Raw genomic sequence first — 19599 nt, forward strand, 5'->3', positions numbered from 1 at the left:
TTCGTAGCGCACGTATACAGTGAGTCATGCGGGGCTGCAATTGAGACATGCGCAGTTGAAACGACGCACAGTAGACCGTTCAGTATATGCAAAACGACCCGAAACCTTTTCGAGGAAGTCCTATTCATGGCCTGGCTAATAAGTTTCGTATCCCGCCCACAGACCGTACGATCGGCGCAGGAAAGCTGTGTGTTCATAGCAGTGTCCGGCGTATTTGGAAACCGTTTGTCTTTGCTCCTCAATAACTGATTTGCGCGTAAACCGTAAGCCGACAAGAGAAAACATGGGAGGTTCAGTAAGTACGAGTATATTCTTAATGTTTTGAACTCGCTCTGTTGTTGCTAACTTAAACGATACGTGCATTTTTATGTGAATTTTTAGGACATATCCTGATCAATTGAATGACGGACTTTTCTACTATGAAGCCTCGCGTGTATGTTCCATGCTACAGTGTTGTGTCCTAAAAATATAAATACAACTCCAATATTTTATGTCCAAATAGTTCTAGCCATTACAACATATAATGATTATAACTTGCTGAAAATGTACTATTTTCTCAGGGAAGCAAGGAGGTAGAGGTAGAGTATGTCAACAAGTACAAGGACGTCACAAAGGACAAGATCAGAGAGGCTGCGGAACAGAAGAGAAGAGAGTACGAGAAGCAGGAAAGGGAGAAAGATGAGCGCCTCAGACAGCTGCAAGAGGAAGCAGATACCAAGAGGGTCAAGCTACTCGATTATGGCTTCGGGGATGTCCACGGGCCACGCCACTTCGCCAAAGTCGACATCAGTGACATGAAGGAAGGGGGCCTGAGGATCGGACTGTTCGGGCCCACTGGTTCGGGAAAAAGCAGTTTCATCAACACGTGCGAGAGGGCCCTGGACCCGACACTTCGCAAAGGTAAGTAACGGTCGCACGATATTGACGCATGCATAGAATACTTAAACAGGCTTCGACAGAATCAACCGCGGACAAGGGTTTACAACAGCCATTCCGTAACAAGACAGCTGACGAAAACAACACATACACGACGACCGTATGACGAATGTGACTGGACCTCACAAGGCGTTTTTTAAATTATTTGTCTTTGGAATATATGTTTTTAAATAGTCTAATAGATAGCACACAATTCGGGCATGAAGGTTTCCTACTAACAAATGAGTACGTACTAGCATATTTCAAATTATGGCTAATGCTAGGGTCCCATTTGGAACAAGGGCCCTTCCTGGTAGTTTATTTACAGGCACTTTTGGGCGTGACCTCGACGTGACCCCGTGGGACACCCTTCGGTTTTTTTAGTGCACGGCACATTTGTTTTAGACCTCGGAGTTAGAATAAACTCAGGACGCTCAGGACCTAATCATGAAAAAGACCAAAAGTCTGACAGTCCACCGGGATAGATTTGTGGCCATAAGTCCCTGGCCGCGGCTACCTCTCCTACGGGCACAGGTGCTAATGGGACCATAGCATAAAGGCAGGGTCATAATAATTTGCTCTTAGTAGGAACAACATGCAAGTTTCAATTGATTGTGCTACAGTATCTTGAGGTAAAGTTGCATCTGTATCTACATACCCACCTTCGGCGTAACAAACTACCTTCGCAGTCACGCCGCGCGGCAGCAGTTGGTCTTTCATATATTTAACACACTGAAAAAACTGGTCGAAAGACGTGAGTCATGCGATAAAACACAACCACTTTCTGTGCATATCTTTGTCTGTAGGTACTGCTGATATCCAAACTGGCGGTGGGGAGGGCACCATCGCCCTGCAAGAGTTCCTGGACCACCTCAATAATGACTTCCGTCTTGTCGACACTCGAGGTTTCTTCCAACACGGCGCTAACGAGTTTACAGCGCTGACTAACATCGTCTTTGGAAAGATCAAACCTGGCCAGGTATGATGGCCGCTTTTGGTGTTAAAATTTGTAGTTTTACATGAACTCATTGTCTAGTTGAAATTCAAGTCTTTACTAGGTAATCCTGAGCTCCTTGCCTGTCAATATCCTCCATTCCACAGGAGATCAAATTTGAAACGAATGCGGACAACGCAGACTCGGAGGAGTACTTCCCCAACTGGCTCCACGCTATCATCATAGTCCTGTCGGCGGACGACCCTCGCCTACAAGACGGCAACACTCACCGGAACAACTTAAACACCGTGCGTGAGTTCATGCGACCGAGAGGTACGTGTACAATGCTGTATACTTAGCAAATTTTTTATTGCCATTTTGTTGTATGCTTTGAAACTCTATTTTATGTAACTAGAAAGGCAATGTTTTCTTTAATTTTTTGTTGTAGCCTTTTGTAAAAAAAGAGCCACCTTACATCTACTTGGTTTTTTTTTTGACCAGGCCATTAAGATGATTAAGCTACACCATTAGATTACACCCTATAGTATTGTGTGCGAGTAAAAAAGGGTTTCTTTTCTTGCTGCAGGAATAGCTCCGATTACGGTCATCACTCACCACGACATGATTAGCGAAAGTGAAGAAGAGGATGTCTTGGCCAAAGCGTCCGCGGCAACCGGCAGTGCCCGTGACCACACCTTCTTTATTACCAACTACCACGTCGACAAGAAGGAAAGAGGTCAGTAGGCCGAAAAGGAATAATGGTAAAGCAGGGAATAACATATTGTGCAGTGGTGTGCATCCTTCTTCGAAAGACCATGATCACTAGGTGCTATGAACGTATTCACTGCGACTGCAATTGAAACAATTTTTTGTTAACTTATGGTTCAGATCTTGTAGGGCTATTACCAGCTGAGGTACAATCTCCCTCACATTTTCACCTTGATTCAGATACTGTCCCTTCTTCTGAATATCTGCGCGTGTTCCCAGCATGAAAATCTACCTGCGAACATCGGCCGATCTCAAAAAATTGCGCGATATTCAAAAGAACACAGCGTTTTACAGCACAAAAAGGTCATTTAGAGCTCGCCAACTCGTTGTCTGACCGATTTTGTTGGCTGTGTAGCGAAACTTTAATAACGCAACAAATAGTGCTAAGACTTTCGTACGGTCAACATTAGTGCGGTGTAGTACAATTAGTTTCTCTGAACTCTCCCGTGATCTTAGATTACAGCATCGACATCGAAGCCATGAAAGTCATGAGGTCTGCACTAAGCGTCGCTGAGCGCTACGTCAAGATCTACAAGCAACAAGAACACTACAAGAGGGAGGGTAGAGCGAAACGGAATCAGCTGGCGACAGGTGGGCATGGCCAATGGACCACTTGCGATGACGCCATGGCGTCGCAGGTCACAAACAACAAAAACCTGACACCAAAGGCGACCAAAATGTGACCTGTGGCATCATGCACAATTGGTCAATTTTGTAACACTGACTTGTCAAATTTTATGGTTGAATTTTAGTTTGGAATGTTCTGTCTCTGAAGAAAACATTTATCATAGTCATCGGCATGAATGATTGATCTAAAAGATCAATACTAGATTGATGTTGAATCATAGTCCCCCTCAGTGTCTTTTGAATTTTTTTGTAATTCATTCCGTACCGTTAGCCTCACAAAACAGTAGTTGCTCATTCAAAATTTACAAGAAAATATCAATCTGATGGATATAACGGTTTGTGTGTATTGATTTTCTAAGGAGCAGTCTGTTGAATAGACACACATTTTGGTTTGGTTTGGTTTATTTAGATCTCCATTAGTGAAATACACTAGTCTTCCTGGAGTCCACATTAAAACAATACAGAAATAATAGCAACAGAAATGTACAGATAATACAAATTATAACTTTGAAATAACAGAAAGCAAACATATGGTAAACTGAAAAACAGTGATTTGCATACGTGAAGTAAAATAAAATAAATCAACTTAGTTCTTATATATACAAAAAAATGTCCAATTGAATTAGCAGAAACTTGGTAGTATCAACTCAAAAACGGAGTGGAAGAGGTCGGAGGTCGAGCAAAATCATAGTAAATCACATTAATGTAGAATCACATTAATGTAGAATCAGCCCATGAGTGCTGCATAATAAGATCACCGTGCTATTCTTTGTATCTAGGGCCCCAGGAGACCGTGGAAGACTTCTTTCACCGACTTTCGTCCAAGAAGCACATCCCGGTAAGTAGAAAGAGTGGTCTCACTACGTCTGGGTTCCTGAAAAAGTAAAGTGTACTTACCAGAATAACGCAACAAAATCAACGGCAAAGATTAGTCTCTACCTAGCCTCAAACAAGCTTCTGATGTCCTAAATGATTTCTTTAAATTAAGACACAGATGTGTATTTAAGCCTCAAAATAATAAGCTTGACCAATATTAAAAATTAGATTGGAAATTGGAAACCAATGCATAGAAGTCATTGTCAATACGTACTGAAAGAATAAAGTAGTCCTGTTTGCACCCTGCAGCTTGAGCGAGTGCAGCCCATCATTGACAAGCTGAAGAAAGAGGACATCACCACGTCCCAGTCCCTCCGTGACAACTGGGGAGAAATCCAGGGGAAACTGTCACTGAGCGAGCGGATGAAGGGCCACATCGAGAAGGAACTAGCTGACACGTTCAGCGAAGTGAATATTTAGGTCACAAATGCAGCAACGGAAATCGTCACTTCCGATAAAAAACTCGTTGCCTAATACTAAAGTTTAAAAAAAAGCCAAACAATACATGTCACTCCAAATACTTTGCTTCATGTCCCTGTGGATAAAACTACCCCAATGTGACATATAAATGGCACGTGGTTTATTCAGAAGGAATACTCAATCACTTCAAATTCAATTCAATATGTGTCTATATCTACAACTACATAGCCAAAGCCCCATGTGGAGTATCACGCATAGTTTCCGTTGCAACAAGCCGATAGTTTCTATGTTCATATATGAGCACATGCGTCATGTAGTAACAGCATTAGATACAAACTTTGACAAGTTAAAGTCATTTGTAATGATGAAAGAAAAATGTAAGTATACTGGGACTTTTCGATTGTGGTACATGAGAAGTTATACTAGTAATATCCAAGCAGACCGGTGTCATGACAGTATAGTATCAAATGGGCTATACTAGTATCCAATTGGCCACTGATTTGGCCCTATTGATACTGACAAGTCAACGGTAAATCTGCTTAGAGATTGGAGAAGTTGCGGACGAGAGGCCCCTAATTAGGTTAAACGTTAGAGTACTATATATCTGTACAAGTTTATGTACAAGCATTTCCTTGTCGTGTTGCATTCTCCCGGTATACGTAAGTGAGAAAAATGTTTAGCAAAGTTATATACATGTAGAATTGGAAAAAAATCGAGTGTATAAGTGAATGTAAGCATCTCCTTGTTGTGTTGCATTCGCCAGGTATACGTAACTGAGAAAAATGTTTAGCAAAGCTATACACATGTAGAATTGGAAAAAAAATCGAGTGTATAAGTGAATGTAAGCATCTCCTTGTCGTGTTGCATTCGCCCGGTATACGTGACTGAGAAAAATGTTTTGCTATGTTATACACATGTAGTAGGAAGAATTCTCAAATTTCAGCCTGGGATGTATTACATTGCATACATAGATGTCATTCGTTGTCCGTGGTCTTATCATTACATAGGTACGTACATTACAGCATTCAGTCGAAAGTGAAACCACCACGATCATCTTTGATGAGTCATTTGGCCAGGTTTCTGTCGCGGGCGCTACGCGCTGTTTATTATGCACGCCGCCCACGGGCGCAACAAAGAAAGCTCGACCAAGGCCTGCCATGGTCTCACAGTTACGCTTGCTGAAGGCAGACTGGTTGACCTTTGCCCGTGAGCAAGCATGGAATGACACATGACTCCATGAAGCAAGCTACATTGGCATGAGTTCAACACCCACTGACTGAAACAAGCAGGGGCTGCACATGTAATAATATCCGCTCTGTTCTTAGCTATCTATCGAGATTCTCTACGTAGATTCTAGACTTCTTCGAGCACTGAACAAAGTAGCCATGAGCCTAGTAAGTAAGATCAATGGTCTTAAAACATTTCTTAAAGCATACGAGGTAGGCAATATTACACAGAGCTTTCCAGACGCGGAGGAAGGGGAAATGAAAGACTTCAGTGCGCGGATCGGTCTGTTCGGGATAACAGGGTCTGGTAAAAGCTCGTTCATTAACTCCCTAGTCATGGCCCTGGATGACGAAGACGAGGGACCAGCCATTATACAGAGTACCGGTGCCGAAGGTGGGTGATTTTACATACAAGTTGGTGAATTTATTAGAGAAACAAGAAGAACAATTTCATTTGTATGATTGTACATACATATCGCTTGTGGCTTCTGCTTTTAGGAACGGTCTCTTTTGTTATGAAAGCAATACTACAAAACTATACAAATATACTGAACATAAAGCCCGAGAGATCGTATGATATCATGGTCTGCGGCTTGAACACAATAGCCCTTATTCAAAAATAATTAGAATCAAGTTAAATGCGTCGCGTTGTACCGTTATAGTACGTTCATTGCTTGGATAATGTACATGCTCTAGCAATCTCATATCATTGTTAGCTTTTTTGCTTGTAGCTATTGCGTTGCGCAACATATCAACTTTTTTTTTTCTTTTACTTAATATACAACATAGAAATACATGTACTATATGGTATTTACAGGGTTGTGTTATTTCTTACATCGTGCACGGCCAGAAAATCTTAGTCTTCTATTTGGCTAACAAATTTGCTGTTTTCATCTTAGTAATGTCTAAAGTAGATATCAAAGCAAAATCTGATGTTGAATTGTGCAATCGCTGTGCATTAACGTGAGATCATTTCATTTGGCCTTGAATTGGTCGTGAGATATTCCTTGTCCTGTTTAAAACGCGATGTGATTTACTTCCCAGGAACAATAATTTTGGAATCTTTCCCCCTGGCCGATGGGTTCACTCTCCTGGACACACGGGGCTTTGACCTTCTTGGCGGGGACGCTCAGAAGGAAATACTGGCCATTCTGAACGGCGACATAAAAGATGAGAGCGGTATCGACCGAGGTACGTATACGTTAGACACAGCATTTAATGTGGGAGGTACAATGCAAGCCACGACGAAACACGGGCGAAAGCAAATCAACCTACTTTGAGTCCGTCCCCGTGCATTTATGTCCGGTCGGGCGGCAGACCCAGGGAGATGTAAATTTTCCTTGTAGGGCATGTTGGTCCTGGACCTTGTGTGGACCCTGGAATCAGTCTAGCGGAAGACTCTTTTTCGATATGAAACAAAATTCGGTCGTAATATGCTATTAAGGACATGATATCTACATTTGTCTTATATGGGAGGGTAACCACACCACCCTATTTCTGTCTGTAGTAGGTTTAGTAAGTGTAGTAGGAGTGGCAAGTGTAGAAGCGTATACACTAAATAGGTACAGAACAATGTAATAGTGCCCATTGTATGTTTTTATCAAGTGCATTTGTGCGCTTGTCTGTGTTCCTAGATGTGAGTAACGTTATATATGTATCCTCTTGGCCACAGAAACGACAGTGAAAACGTCGCTGACAGGGGTGGGTACAGTGCTGAGAGATGAAACTCACGTCGTGCTGTGGTTCGTGAAGGCCAGCGACCCTCGGCTACACAAAGGTGCCTACAAGTGTCACATGGACTTTCTGCGACAACAGCTCTTAAGAAGAGGTAGGTGATTTACAAATCGCTTGTCTTGTACTATTTTTTTGTGGCCAGGATTTATTTCAGACAAGATTCAAACAGCAGCTTAGATAAAAATTCAAGGCATATTAGCCACACAATTCTCTTTCAGTGTGGCATTGTACTTCCATCAGTCAATGTATCTATCTAGGAAGTACAAACTTAGTACACCGAACATAAGGCTTTTGCTTTTGTCATCCCTTACACCCCATTCACTAAAGTGACCTTAGGATGAGTTATCCACACCTTGTTTTTTATTTCGTTTTTATAGCATACTTTGTATGGCAAAATGCCTCATAAAATACCAGGATGCATTTAATAAGTTAGGTTTGCATACAACGTTAGCATTGAGGGGTAGTTTTCGACATTTGTGGTTTTCTGTTGCCTGTATTTTTCATATTTGTCTGACAAAGCAAATTTGAGCTTGTCATGAATGAACAAAGGTTTAAACAAACACAAATTGTTCTTTCAGGTAGGGTATTGTAATGCACACATCTGAAATGACCTTCCTGTTTCAGGAGTGGCCACTATGACCATCCTTACTCACGAAGACGAGTTGAGCTCCGAAGAGAACACTGAGGAGAGGAAGAAGCTCGCCGAGGCTGCACGGGAGATCACCGGAAGCATCCCCGACAACACCTACTTTCTGACAAACCTCATCAAGGGGCAGAAATTCCCTAATGAAAACAGACTTAAGGTTCTTGAAATAATCAAGCGGTCTCTAGAGCTCTCGGAGAGCACCATCAAGACACGACAGACAAAAAGGAAGACGCGTGCAATGATGTCAGGCCGTTAAGCTGAACATTATATTGACATACGTCTCAATATGATCTAAAATCATAGGTATTTCGGCTTCAAGTATCACTACAGAGGTGATCATAGCTGGTATTATCTGTATTTTACACTTCATAAAAGTGAGTTTTCAATTTGTCTGTTCTTCCGAATGTATATGACAACAGGAAAATGAATAGATTGCTGGTGTTTTGTTTTGGTATTTTAAGGCATAGTACGATAAGACAACATATGCACAAGAATATGGCTAGCAGGTAGTATAGGATGTATATATCTCTACATGCAGTTTATCAGCTGATGTTTGATGAAACGTACATTTAAAAAAACATAAGGCAGTTTAGCCTGAGTGTGCGTATATCATATTAAGATAGCAACAACGTTAACATCCAAGGACACAACGCGAATCTTAAGTCTGGCTCACGGTGGGCTTGAATAAAATTCTAAACGGGATCTATGCGGCTTCAGCATCTCTTTTCCGAAGATGTGGCGTGAGTGTGTACGGTTGGCTTGTGGTTGTCCACTTCTATTTGCTTGAAAAATATCCTGTTATAAAATCTTAGCTGCATTGAGTGCTGGTGTAATGCACGTCTCAGAATAGAGTTTTGTTGCTAATTCTAGATGTGCAAGGACACCTCTGTATCAGATTTGAATTTCTTTTCCAAATGCATGGATCGAGGAAATAGCATCAACCAAACACAGCCGATTTCATAATCAGCCTATGAAAAATGGCGAATGTGAAAACTATTATCCTTTTGTTGGTGCCTCTGTGATACTCGGCTTCTTAAGTTTTGCCGGTGTTACAGCGATTTCGCCCCAGGGGCCTACCCAGGGTGCGAGTCACGGGGAGGGGGACGATAGATTCCAGCGCTAGACCAATCAATCAATCAGACTAAGGCCAGACTCTATCTTTCTAATCGTCACTTCGAAAGACGGTAGCAAATATGAGAGCAGTACAAAATCAGCGAAAAGGGCGACCAAGATGCAATTGCATAGAACTGGATATCACCGATACATAACACGTCAATACAGCGTAGATGCATGCAAATTAAAATTGGAACATTACTCAAAGTCAAATGTAATGACGGGCTATTACCTATAAGCTACCGATTGGTATGGTTCGTTGAAAAAGTTCAAGACCCGTCTTACGAAGGCAGCATACATAATTGATAGAGTGTTCAATGTAGTCTGACAATGTAACCCGACAGGGTCGTGGAGAACGTTAGCATATTTCAGCCGAGGAGGTTATAGTTGATTAAGTGGCCGATTTATATGGACGGTAATTACAAGTTTTAATAGCTTTAGGACAGTACGTGTTAATATATGTTTGTAGTTGGTCTCTACGGTAACAAAGTCACATTCAAACACTACCAACAGTTACAAGGCATGTTGGCCAGGCATCTATTCCTCCCTCCCCCCAGACAGTATATGTAATACCCCTGTCAAATTTGGCAAAAATCGTTCGGACGATGATTCTGCGGCAATCGCCCGAGCCTCGCTTATAATAATAACTTTATTGCACAACAATTGTACAAGGTACAAAGCATGGCTTATATGTGACAGGGACGGCTTTCAGGTGAAAAATACGCGCAACAGTCTCTGGAACTTAAATATGGCCGATCTTCCATCGCTACGCCCGAAGATCGTGGATAATGTGACAGGGGTATTAGTAACACGATCCACGGATCACATAGGTCAAAACTTCTTCTTTCACTTTTCACATCAGATGTAAAGCCGTAGCAATGAGATCAATACTGCGGTACTGGCCTTAGTGTAAACAAACAAACCCTTTATTCTCAGTGCGTGATCAATACAATTTCCAACATGTAAAACATTGTTCCGTGCATTTTGACTTCCTTTACAATTATATAATTCTAGAGTTTGTTGTTGAATCTGCTGCAGGTTGAAATCTGCTGTTCTGTTGTTGGGGTCAATTTCATGAAGTTGAAGTCGTCTTTTAGCTTTCTTCGCGAAGATTCTATGCGGCAGGTTTACCCTGCGTTAGTACGGACATACGACAACACCAACTCACAGGGAACTTGGCTGGGTGCCAGTATCACGCGCCTCCGTGGTTTCGGTGACGTAAGGCTTCCCGACAGAACACTTTGCCTCGCGGTCGTGGAGAGAGAGAGAGTGGATACATTTGCTCTGCAGTCATGGCGGCCTCTGCGAAATCTGACGACGTCCTCATCATCAATTGTGACGAAACGTACCCGCTAGATTCAGTACACGAGTTGGTCCAGAAATCGTCTCGAGCCACCAGTGTTGAAACGAGTATCGAGCGAAGAAGTTTTTCACTCCCGAAGTTGGCAGAGGTCAGCGAGGAAGTGAAAGGAAAACAACTTCTGTGCGCCATTCTGGTTCTCAACGCCCATGAGTCCCGTCTGTCTATAAACGAGAAGAACGCAGGAATCGGCTACGCCGTTCTCTACAGGGCTCTACGGGAGGCCTCCAACGGTAAGAATACGTGTACTTTATTTCACGCAGTGTCTTTCTGGTTTTGGACAGTAACAGCCACCTATAATGTATCCCCTCCACTCTCTCTCTCTCTCTCTCTCTCTCTCTCTCTCTCTCTCTCTCTCTCTCTCTCTCGGGAATATATATATACTTTACACACTTACACGTTCCTAGAATACAAATAAGAATGACAGGAACGTTTTACTGTATATTACAAAATATACACTGTTATGTTTTACAGATACTGTACAGAATGATTTTACTGGCCCACTCCCATTTCCCAGTGAGACTAGTGAACAATTAGAACTTTGTATAGTTGGAAAGAGACAGAATGCGATTTTTTTCTTGATACTGACATCAGAAGAATGGGTAATATCTGTGTGCTAATAGCATTCCTAGCAGATACCGTAAATCTTAACATACATGCGGTGAGTTTAAAACCCGACAAAAATAATGAATTGTTTCATAGCTTGGACATGAAACTGAGTAGGCCTTGGAAATACACTCAGCGTACAGTTGCTAAAGAATCTTTACGTGGCTAGTATACATAATGATGTTTCTTCACATTTTATATTTCAGGGCACGTACTTGTTGTAATAGGTGGAGACGAAAAGTCATCGGCGGCAGACAGAAAAGTGGTCTCCAACTGGGTCCGCTACAAAGTCGCATCACAGTTTGAAGATGAGTACCTGGACGGTAGAAGAGGTTTCGTCTTCTCCTGGGGGAAGAGCTTCTATCCCGTACATGAAGAAGCGTGCCAACAGTATCTTCGCGCCATCGGAAGTGGCAAGGACGGGTTGGAGAAACCATTCTCACCTACCGTTCAAACCGTTCAAGCTCTTCCCAAAACAACCTATCAGGGGGGTACAGACACGAAACTGGAGGAACGAAAGTCGCAAGGAGAAGGTCCAGGGTCGGCGCCGGTGGACTCAACTGGCAGCCGGCCACTTCCACCACCGCCTGATACATCTCCACACAACGTCAAGATACCTGAACATCCAGTAGCACCAGCCAACTCAACGGGACATCGGGAAACCCAACCACGCACGGGGCCATCAAATGAAACTCAAGACAAAGCTGCAGGGCCACCCCAAGCCGCATACTGGCAAGTGCTTCCCGAAAAGCGACACCCCAAGGACCCAGTATCGTCAGAAGCTACGAGAAGAGAAGAAACGGAAGAACGATTGAGAGGTCACGTCAATGAATTAAAAAAGAAGTACCCTACGTATCGAGGTAAACTTCTTGGTGTGCTCAAGTTTGGAATTTTAGATGTTGGGTATACCTATGCTCTCAATGAGAGAGTTCTAGGCTTTCAGGTTCCAAAGTACATGACAAAAACGTTTCATGACGAGAAGAAGTCAACTCCCGAAGTGGATGTGATTATCTACGAAGATCCAAGAGATAACGAATTAGCGTTTATGTACTTGGACCCTTCCAAATCGCATTCTTCTGGGGGCTGGGGATTTTCCCTACCTACCTTACCTAATCCCTTCAGTAAGAAAAAGTGACATTTGTAGATACAGTTTGCTATTGGTAGGCAAGTTGTGGCATGTAGATTAAGATTATGTAGTTAATACAACATGCTCCAAAAGTGTATGGATTAAAAGTGAAGTTATCAAAAGAAAGCGAAGTAGCTCAACTAACAAATGTTAAAAAAAAGGAAAACTAGCTAGTTGAATCAATCCAAACGTTGCGCGTATTACGTGAGAAAATGTATACTTTCTGTAAGCTTTGATACTGTTCTTGTACCAACTTCCACTTAAGTTTGATATACAGTTATAGTATTGATACTGCTAGTTTTCCGTTTCAATAAAGGCCAGAAAAATGTCATGGTTCCAGTAGACGTTTCACATAAGTAAAACTAATCAGATGATGAAGTTTAAGCTTGCAAGGTACTGTCAATACTATCCTTAAAAACCTGAAAACAGTGCAAAATGCATGTGCAGAAAAGTAGTTTATTTGTCACAGGGAAATACTGTTGATGAATACAGCATAGGATGTTTTATTACTACCAGATTCTGCACCACCAATGAATGCCATAGTAGCTGAACAGATGCAGTTTAATGGATATAATTGAAGGTTACCGTAGTAAATTGATAAATGGATAAACTTTTATCACTTTGTATGGCTTTACCATTATCATACCCAGCCCAGTTGGGTTTATGTCATCATGTTGGCAATTTGTGAGATATAATCTTTCTGATTATATCCATCCTGACACTGTATATAACAGTTTCTACAAGTTCACCTTTGTATAGGATTAATGAGGTTTAACAAAACAATGCTGATGTGGTGGGTGCTGCGGGTGTATTTGACACAAATGCATTGTATTGTACCAGGAAAGATGTCGGGTAGAATGATCATGTTGCTGATACTTTCCAGTTTCTCTTTGCATTGTTCACAATATATTAAGTGTGGAAATTCAAGTTGTTGTATGTGTTGTCTTTGCAAATGCCTCAACATTATTGACAATCATTTATCACTGTACGATAATTGGCGCTACAGGAATACATATACAAAGTAATACACTTACATGTACAGCCAAAGCTATCCTGGTAAATCTCACTGGCAGGCATTGGGGTGTTGTGCCGACCAACATAGAAGCATTAGGCCTTTTTCTGACAGCCTATCTTTCCAGTCGGCCTTTCAAAATTCGAACTGAACCATCGTAAAACGTCCCTGGTACTTCTCATTATGCATGTAGATATTGCATGTCAATAAGATTGATGGGTGGATTACTCTGAAAGCTAAATCCATCAAATGCAATTGAAACATCTTAAAGACTCTCTGGCATGTGCTTAATAGACTTACGTGGGTGGGCGACACCCCCAGCGCTGTTGAGACACCAGGGAGCTCCCAATGGTATGGTTACCTGGTGAGGCTAAGGCAAAACAAGTCAACCGAAAGACAATACTAAGACAGAAGATACACAAGTAGTTCTAGATTCTAAAGGTTCTTGCACACAACCCATTATAATGCATGTCTGTTCTCCTTGAATTCTACTTTTTATGTGCAACAAGAAATACATATATTATCTTCCACATTTAAATGTCACCATTTTGTTCTGTGCAAATTGTGCAAAACAAAATGCTGTCGATCAACTGTGGAAGGAGCATGCATTTCTTGATAGACAACATGAAATAGTAACTAATGGCATATGAAACCACAAACCAGATGACCTTAGAAAGTGAAAGGAAAGGCAAGCAAGTGAGGACTCACACAGCACAAATGGGGCATCCTGAAAAACAAGAACAGGACTTGGGATAACAAGTACCAGTGATAGTTCTCATAATGCATGAAAATACAATTACTGGTGGAAAGAGTTCTTTGAAATATAGGTGGAAGGAAAACCCTTAAATATGAGAGGGATTATGAAAGTACTGAACAGCAAAATGGCATATACAAATTAAAATGATGCCGAGTGTTGAAAAGGAGGAAACAAAAGCAAAGAACCTCCCTCTATCTGCCATGTTTTCCTCTTCATGCATGTACAGTACTTTATTTTGCTGCCAAACCTTTAAGGAGCACAGATGGTAGTTTGTTTATTTCTTTACTTTACCAACAAATTACATTCTGCTACACAGGACAAAAGACATATGTATTCCTGTACTGCTTAAACCTTCACATTGATGTGTGGTGTCAATTTTTCATTTAAGTTAGGGAATAGAAAAATCCCACAAAGTAGGCTTTTTATGTTTTGAACTTCTGTGCTATACATGTATATATCTATATCTTTATAACAAGTACTGGAGCTAAAAATTGGAATCATAGCATAGAATGAAAATTAGAAGTCTGATTGTGGCAAATATAGTAAGGAAAATGAGGACTTAATCTTCTGTAGAAAATATAAGCTTTTTTGTCTATACTGGCACAAATGACACATTCACTCAATCTCACTCGCTCACTCACTCATTCTCGTTCACTCACTCACTCACTCATCCACTCTCACTCTCACTCATTCTCAACCAATTACTTACCCACTGTGCAATTTATATAACATTTTCCCTGTCTTGTGAGAGTTCAATGCAGAAATTGTTCAATTCTATCACTAAGGATAGTACCAGACATATCTATTAAGGAGTATTTCTATTTTGCATAGTCTAACTTAAAGACAGTCCACTGTTTACCCAGACTAGCCAGCTGCTGTTTCCTCTGAGAAGGGTAGGCAGTGACAACATTAGGACAGAGGTGAAACCAGTCATAGGATCATAGCAATCAAGAGTTTTCTTGTCTAATGTCACATGCATGCTGGCAATTAAGGCTTTGCAAACTTGGAAATCATCCAGAACCATCTCCATTTGAACAGGACTGTGCGTGTATGGCATGTGATATCCAAAACCAGTTGACCTTTGAAAGTGAAAGGGCAACATGTATAAAAGGTGACTCAGACTTAGAAGTTAAAGTTGCAGATCCGGTTGAACTGTAAATGACATTTGTGTGAACTTTTCATCCTCTGATATAGGACTATTTTCATCTAGTGCACCTGTGAAACTAAAGCATGACCTTAGAAAGTGAAAGAACAACATACCAAGTAGATTACTTACACTATCAGGACTTAAAAACAGGAGGGCATCTGAGAAAGGCCCAAATTGAACAAAGTGACCTCTTTTACCCCACCTGACTGTACAGCATGTCAGTTGAAAACCATCTAGGATCATCTAGTGCTATGCAGTACATTCATACAAAATGACTAAAGAGCACACATTTTCAGCATCCATTCATTAGGTTTCATGTCATCCTCACAAGACAGGAAACTCCTATAAATATTGAGTGAGTGAGTGAGTGAGTGAGTGAGTGAGTGAGTGAGTGAGTGAGTGAGTGAGTGAGTGAGTGAGTGAGTGAGTCAGTAAGTCAGTGAGTCAGTGAGTAAATCTCAATAATAAAAGCAAATAAATGAATTTTGCCATTACACGAGGAAAAGTTGGACAAGTCTACTTCAGAAATAAATATATTGACATTGGCAAGACAGAATGTAATCACATCCTGTAAAGTGACTGAAAAGATCCTCCTTGATCAAATGCATGAAAAAGCAAGCAAATACAAAATTCAATATCTTCATTTCACAGTTGTGTTTCAGCACAGAGCACACATCAAGTTAGGGTTATTCATAACAATGGATGTGTTTAAGTGCTTGACGTCCGACAGAAAACAGGTCTATTCAACCTCCCTTACATGAGAGAAGGCAACAGATCCATAAGTCATTCAAAAAGGTGCTCAAGTAACAATACCTGAAAAGAGGTGAAAGTAAACAGTGAGCCACCCCATGGTCTATAAATTCTGTGGGGTCTCGCTGACTTTGCATGGAGGACAATCTGGCTGTCGGTCACATGTAATAGGAGAACGTGCTCAGCCTGTGAAACTACAAACATGATCGAGATAACAAAGTACTTTATGCACAAGTGTTTTTACTTAGTCATTGTCTCAGAGACCTTTGAAAGTGAAAGGGCAAAATTATGACTCATACCCCTAGGGTGTTTCAGAAAAACAACTTTAGGTTTAGTCTTCAGCTAAGATACAGCTGAACTTGAGTAACCTTTTTGACATATATTACACTGAAGTGACTGTACACTCATATTCTGCTGTGGTTTCAGACCATCTCTGGTGATACATCGCTTTGTTTATACCCAATGACTGTATAGTATTGTGTGTACTGTCTCTCGGTGCAAAGAGATTATATTGTCATTTCCATATGTCACAAGGAATTTTGTTTCTTCCAAATCAACTTGAAAATATTGAATGCATCTTTTCATCAACAAAGTACACCCTGGTAACCATCTTGATGGCCCAGCTTAATGGTGCCTTACTGGTCCCAATCCTAAAATAAGCATTCATACTAGTTTCTTTTCTGTATTTTCCAGTGTACCAAGGAGGTTTTGATAAAACCTCGAGTGTACTAAATTAAATGCAATTTGCTAGCCATCAGCAAAATCATGTCTGGGCATGCTAAGATCAAGTGAAGAAATATGAATTAGTATATTAGATGCAGAGGATAACAGACTGTATCTTTAAAACAATAAAACATTGATATGTGGAACTAATAACAGGGTGAATGTATTTTCAAAATTAAAGCCAAATATGCCTCAGCAATGACTAAGGGTGTACGTGGGAATCTAAAGACAAGCTGTTCTTCAAAAGTGAAAGGGCAACTTGGACTGAGAGTGAATCACTGCTAGCGAAACTAAAAACAAGCAGGAAACATGCATTATTCATAAGTCACTGCTTGTGAGACTGAAAACAAGATAATCTCCAAAAGTAATAACATGCATCAGTATGAGTCACAGCATGTGAAACTAAAAACAAGTAGACATTGGTTTTGAAAGTGAAAGGAGCAATCCATTCATGATGAGTAACAGCATGTGAAACTAAAAACAAGTCTAGACAGTGGCTTTGAAAGTGAAACATGCACTAGTGATGACTCATGGCATGTGAAACTAAAAACAAGATAACCTCCAAAGTGTAGGATGATGAAGAAGTTCGTAAATAATATCCAGAACTAGATATCAACCTGAAGGCATTACATGGAGGTGTGGCAATATAGTTTGATACAAAAATGTATAATACAACCAGCCACCAGCAACCAACACCTCTGCCAAGCTTTATCTCCAGTTTGGCTAAGTGTTATGTTTTGTAAACTTTCTATACATGTAAGTCTTTCTGCATAGTTGTACGTTCACTAAGGGAAGGAGAAGAGAGTCAATACCCAGTTAGCCCCTGAGTGTATGAGATTGTGTAACACAGGCAAACACCAAAAGTACCATGAGAATCATAAGACAGACATTAAAGATGAAGGGAATGTTGGATAACTCTCTGATAAGCTTAAACAGAGGTTGTCAAGGTATCAAGCTAAACATCTTGTTGTGATTAGACATAGAAAGCTAGATGAGAGTTATCTCAGTCTGTGTTCTTTACAAGAACACCAAAGATTTAGGGTCTCCTGCTATAGAAAAATGTACTTTACATCTACCACATCATGTGTCACCGTATCAATCCAAAATATTTCAACAGCACTATAGTCTTATAAGTTAAGGACAATATGTTAAAAATGCATTCTACATGCAAACATTGACTGTGTTGACTTTCTAGTAACCATCTCTACCTGCATAATTACAAACATAATAAATAAATCGCTTAGATTTGATGTGAAAAAAAAATAGGTTATGTGACCATAATATAACAAAATAATGCACAAATACATATTTCTATGGGATCTTTACACATTAGTCGAGCAAAGCTGTTTAGTTTTAATGGTATCATGAGTATTTTTTTTGCACAGCAGGAAAGTTTGACTTCACATGGTAATTACAACATTTTGTGAGGGATGAACTAATCTTCCTGTGGTGAGGTTAAGTACCAATATTATTATTGCATCTGTGAAAGGATAAGCTCCTTCAAAGTACTCTTCAAGCAGAGACTGATATGACCATGCAGTCATCGAAACCTTTTCCAGAGTCATTCATGATGGTCTGCCCTTAAACATCTTTGCAACTTTTCTTAACAGTTTTCTTTTATTTTCCATAACAGGATGTGGATTATCAAAGTCTAAATCTGTTCTTATTTGATGCCAGAATTGGTCATAGTTTTTGAGGTGCAGACGCCCTTCCCAGCTACAGTGAAGGGTACCCCCTTGTAAGTGGCGACCTTGTCAGAGGTGACCTGCAGGTCAGGTTATACTGTCTCCCACACCTTCTTCTTGGGTTGTAGGACTGGGTCTGGCTCCCCTGAAGTTGGAAAAGCAGGTTTCAGGTTACACATGGCGATCACTATACGATCTTGCATCTGTGAAGAATGGCAAACTGTATAACATGCCCGTGTCCCTCATAAAATAGGTCACATAAAGTACTTGTCTGATAACACATTTTATATCAACCATAATGTATTCACAAGCTACAATATTGACAACAGTACCATCCTTAGACACTTAAATCATCTTCAATGCATCAGTAACATATCATTCATTGGAAAGTTTGTTTTTAACAGTATAAACTTCGTCAAATGTCACTGAAGCAAAATGGCAGCTGCTGATTAGAGAGCAAAGTAAAAGAGCCCCCCAGAGACTAAAAAGTGAAGTGCATCATTCTGTTCTGTTACATGTACTTGTGATTTTTTGCATTTTGCCACTTGCAGTGGCAAAATGCTTTGTGGCTAGAGTAGTCGCCGTTGTGATGTTGAGATGTTGTGATGTTGAGATGTTGTGATGTTGAGATGTTGTGATGTTGTGATGTTGAGATGAACGGACCTGTTCAAAATCTGCAATGCATTTGTATACTTCTTAAAAACTCTGTCGTGAGTCATTGTCTGTGGTCCGTAATGGGGCCTGATATTTGATTAGATTAAATGAATGAAGTATGATATTCCTAAGATTGATGCAGCATATAATCAAATTATTGCTCTTACATTTTAATGTTGTATTACCAATTCATAAAGATGAAATGTTTTCCAAATAAATCGTGTATATACATATATATATATATATAACAGTTACATATAGCCTATCCCAGATTCCTTTGCGACTTAGTTAATATTCATTAGTAGGATTTCCAGTGCGAAAATGGAAATTGCCACGATTTTTCATTGATCGCCCTGTATTATCGAAAAAGAACTGGACCTTCTAACTTACCAGATTTGAAGTATGTACTATGGAGACCGTGACAATGTAAAAATGTTAAAGCAGGGGTAAACGATTGCTGAGATATCATTTTCTGAAAAGTGCGCTATGATGCAGGGAAGTGACTTCCGGGTTCAGGGGT

General features: G+C 40.5%; 2 protein-coding genes across 2 annotated transcripts; both read left to right on the top strand.

The window, feature by feature from the left end:
• The first annotated feature begins 141 nt into the window (after positions 1-141).
• On the top strand, positions 142-5517 carry LOC118419554. The gene is made up of 8 exons (XM_035825990.1): positions 142-295; positions 561-900; positions 1722-1894; positions 2017-2182; positions 2436-2585; positions 3074-3208; positions 4024-4082; positions 4370-5517. Exons 1-8 carry the CDS (start codon positions 284-286, stop codon positions 4538-4540), a joined length of 1206 nt encoding a protein of 401 aa, XP_035681883.1. The 5' UTR covers positions 142-283; the 3' UTR covers positions 4541-5517.
• Positions 5518-10500: 4983 nt separating this feature from the next.
• On the top strand, positions 10501-13256 carry LOC118419553. Its single transcript, XM_035825989.1, has 2 exons — positions 10501-10852; positions 11432-13256. The coding sequence occupies exons 1-2, from the start codon at positions 10552-10554 to the stop codon at positions 12358-12360; spliced, it is 1230 nt and encodes a 409-aa protein (XP_035681882.1). The 5' UTR covers positions 10501-10551; the 3' UTR covers positions 12361-13256.
• The last annotated feature ends 6343 nt before the right edge of the window (positions 13257-19599 follow it).

The sequence above is a fragment of the Branchiostoma floridae genome, chromosome 7, assembly GCF_000003815.2.
Source record: "Branchiostoma floridae strain S238N-H82 chromosome 7, Bfl_VNyyK, whole genome shotgun sequence".
Classification (NCBI taxonomy): Eukaryota; Metazoa; Chordata; class Leptocardii; order Amphioxiformes; family Branchiostomatidae; genus Branchiostoma; species Branchiostoma floridae.

What these genes read in the sequence shown, in the direction of transcription:
- LOC118419554 (XM_035825990.1), top strand. An exon ending in TGAGTTCATGCGACCGAGAG is followed by an intron (nt 2,183 to 2,435) that starts GTACGTGTACAA and finishes TTCTTGCTGCAG; the next exon opens with GAATAGCTCCGATTACGGTC. An exon ending in ACGGAATCAGCTGGCGACAG is followed by an intron (nt 3,209 to 4,023) that starts GTGGGCATGGCC and finishes CTTTGTATCTAG; the next exon opens with GGCCCCAGGAGACCGTGGAA.
- LOC118419553 (XM_035825989.1), top strand. Translation starts at nt 10,552, where the DNA reads ATGGCGGCCTCTGCGAAATCTGACGACGTCCTCATCATCAATTGTGAC. An exon ending in TCTACGGGAGGCCTCCAACG is followed by an intron (nt 10,853 to 11,431) that starts GTAAGAATACGT and finishes TTTATATTTCAG; the next exon opens with GGCACGTACTTGTTGTAATA.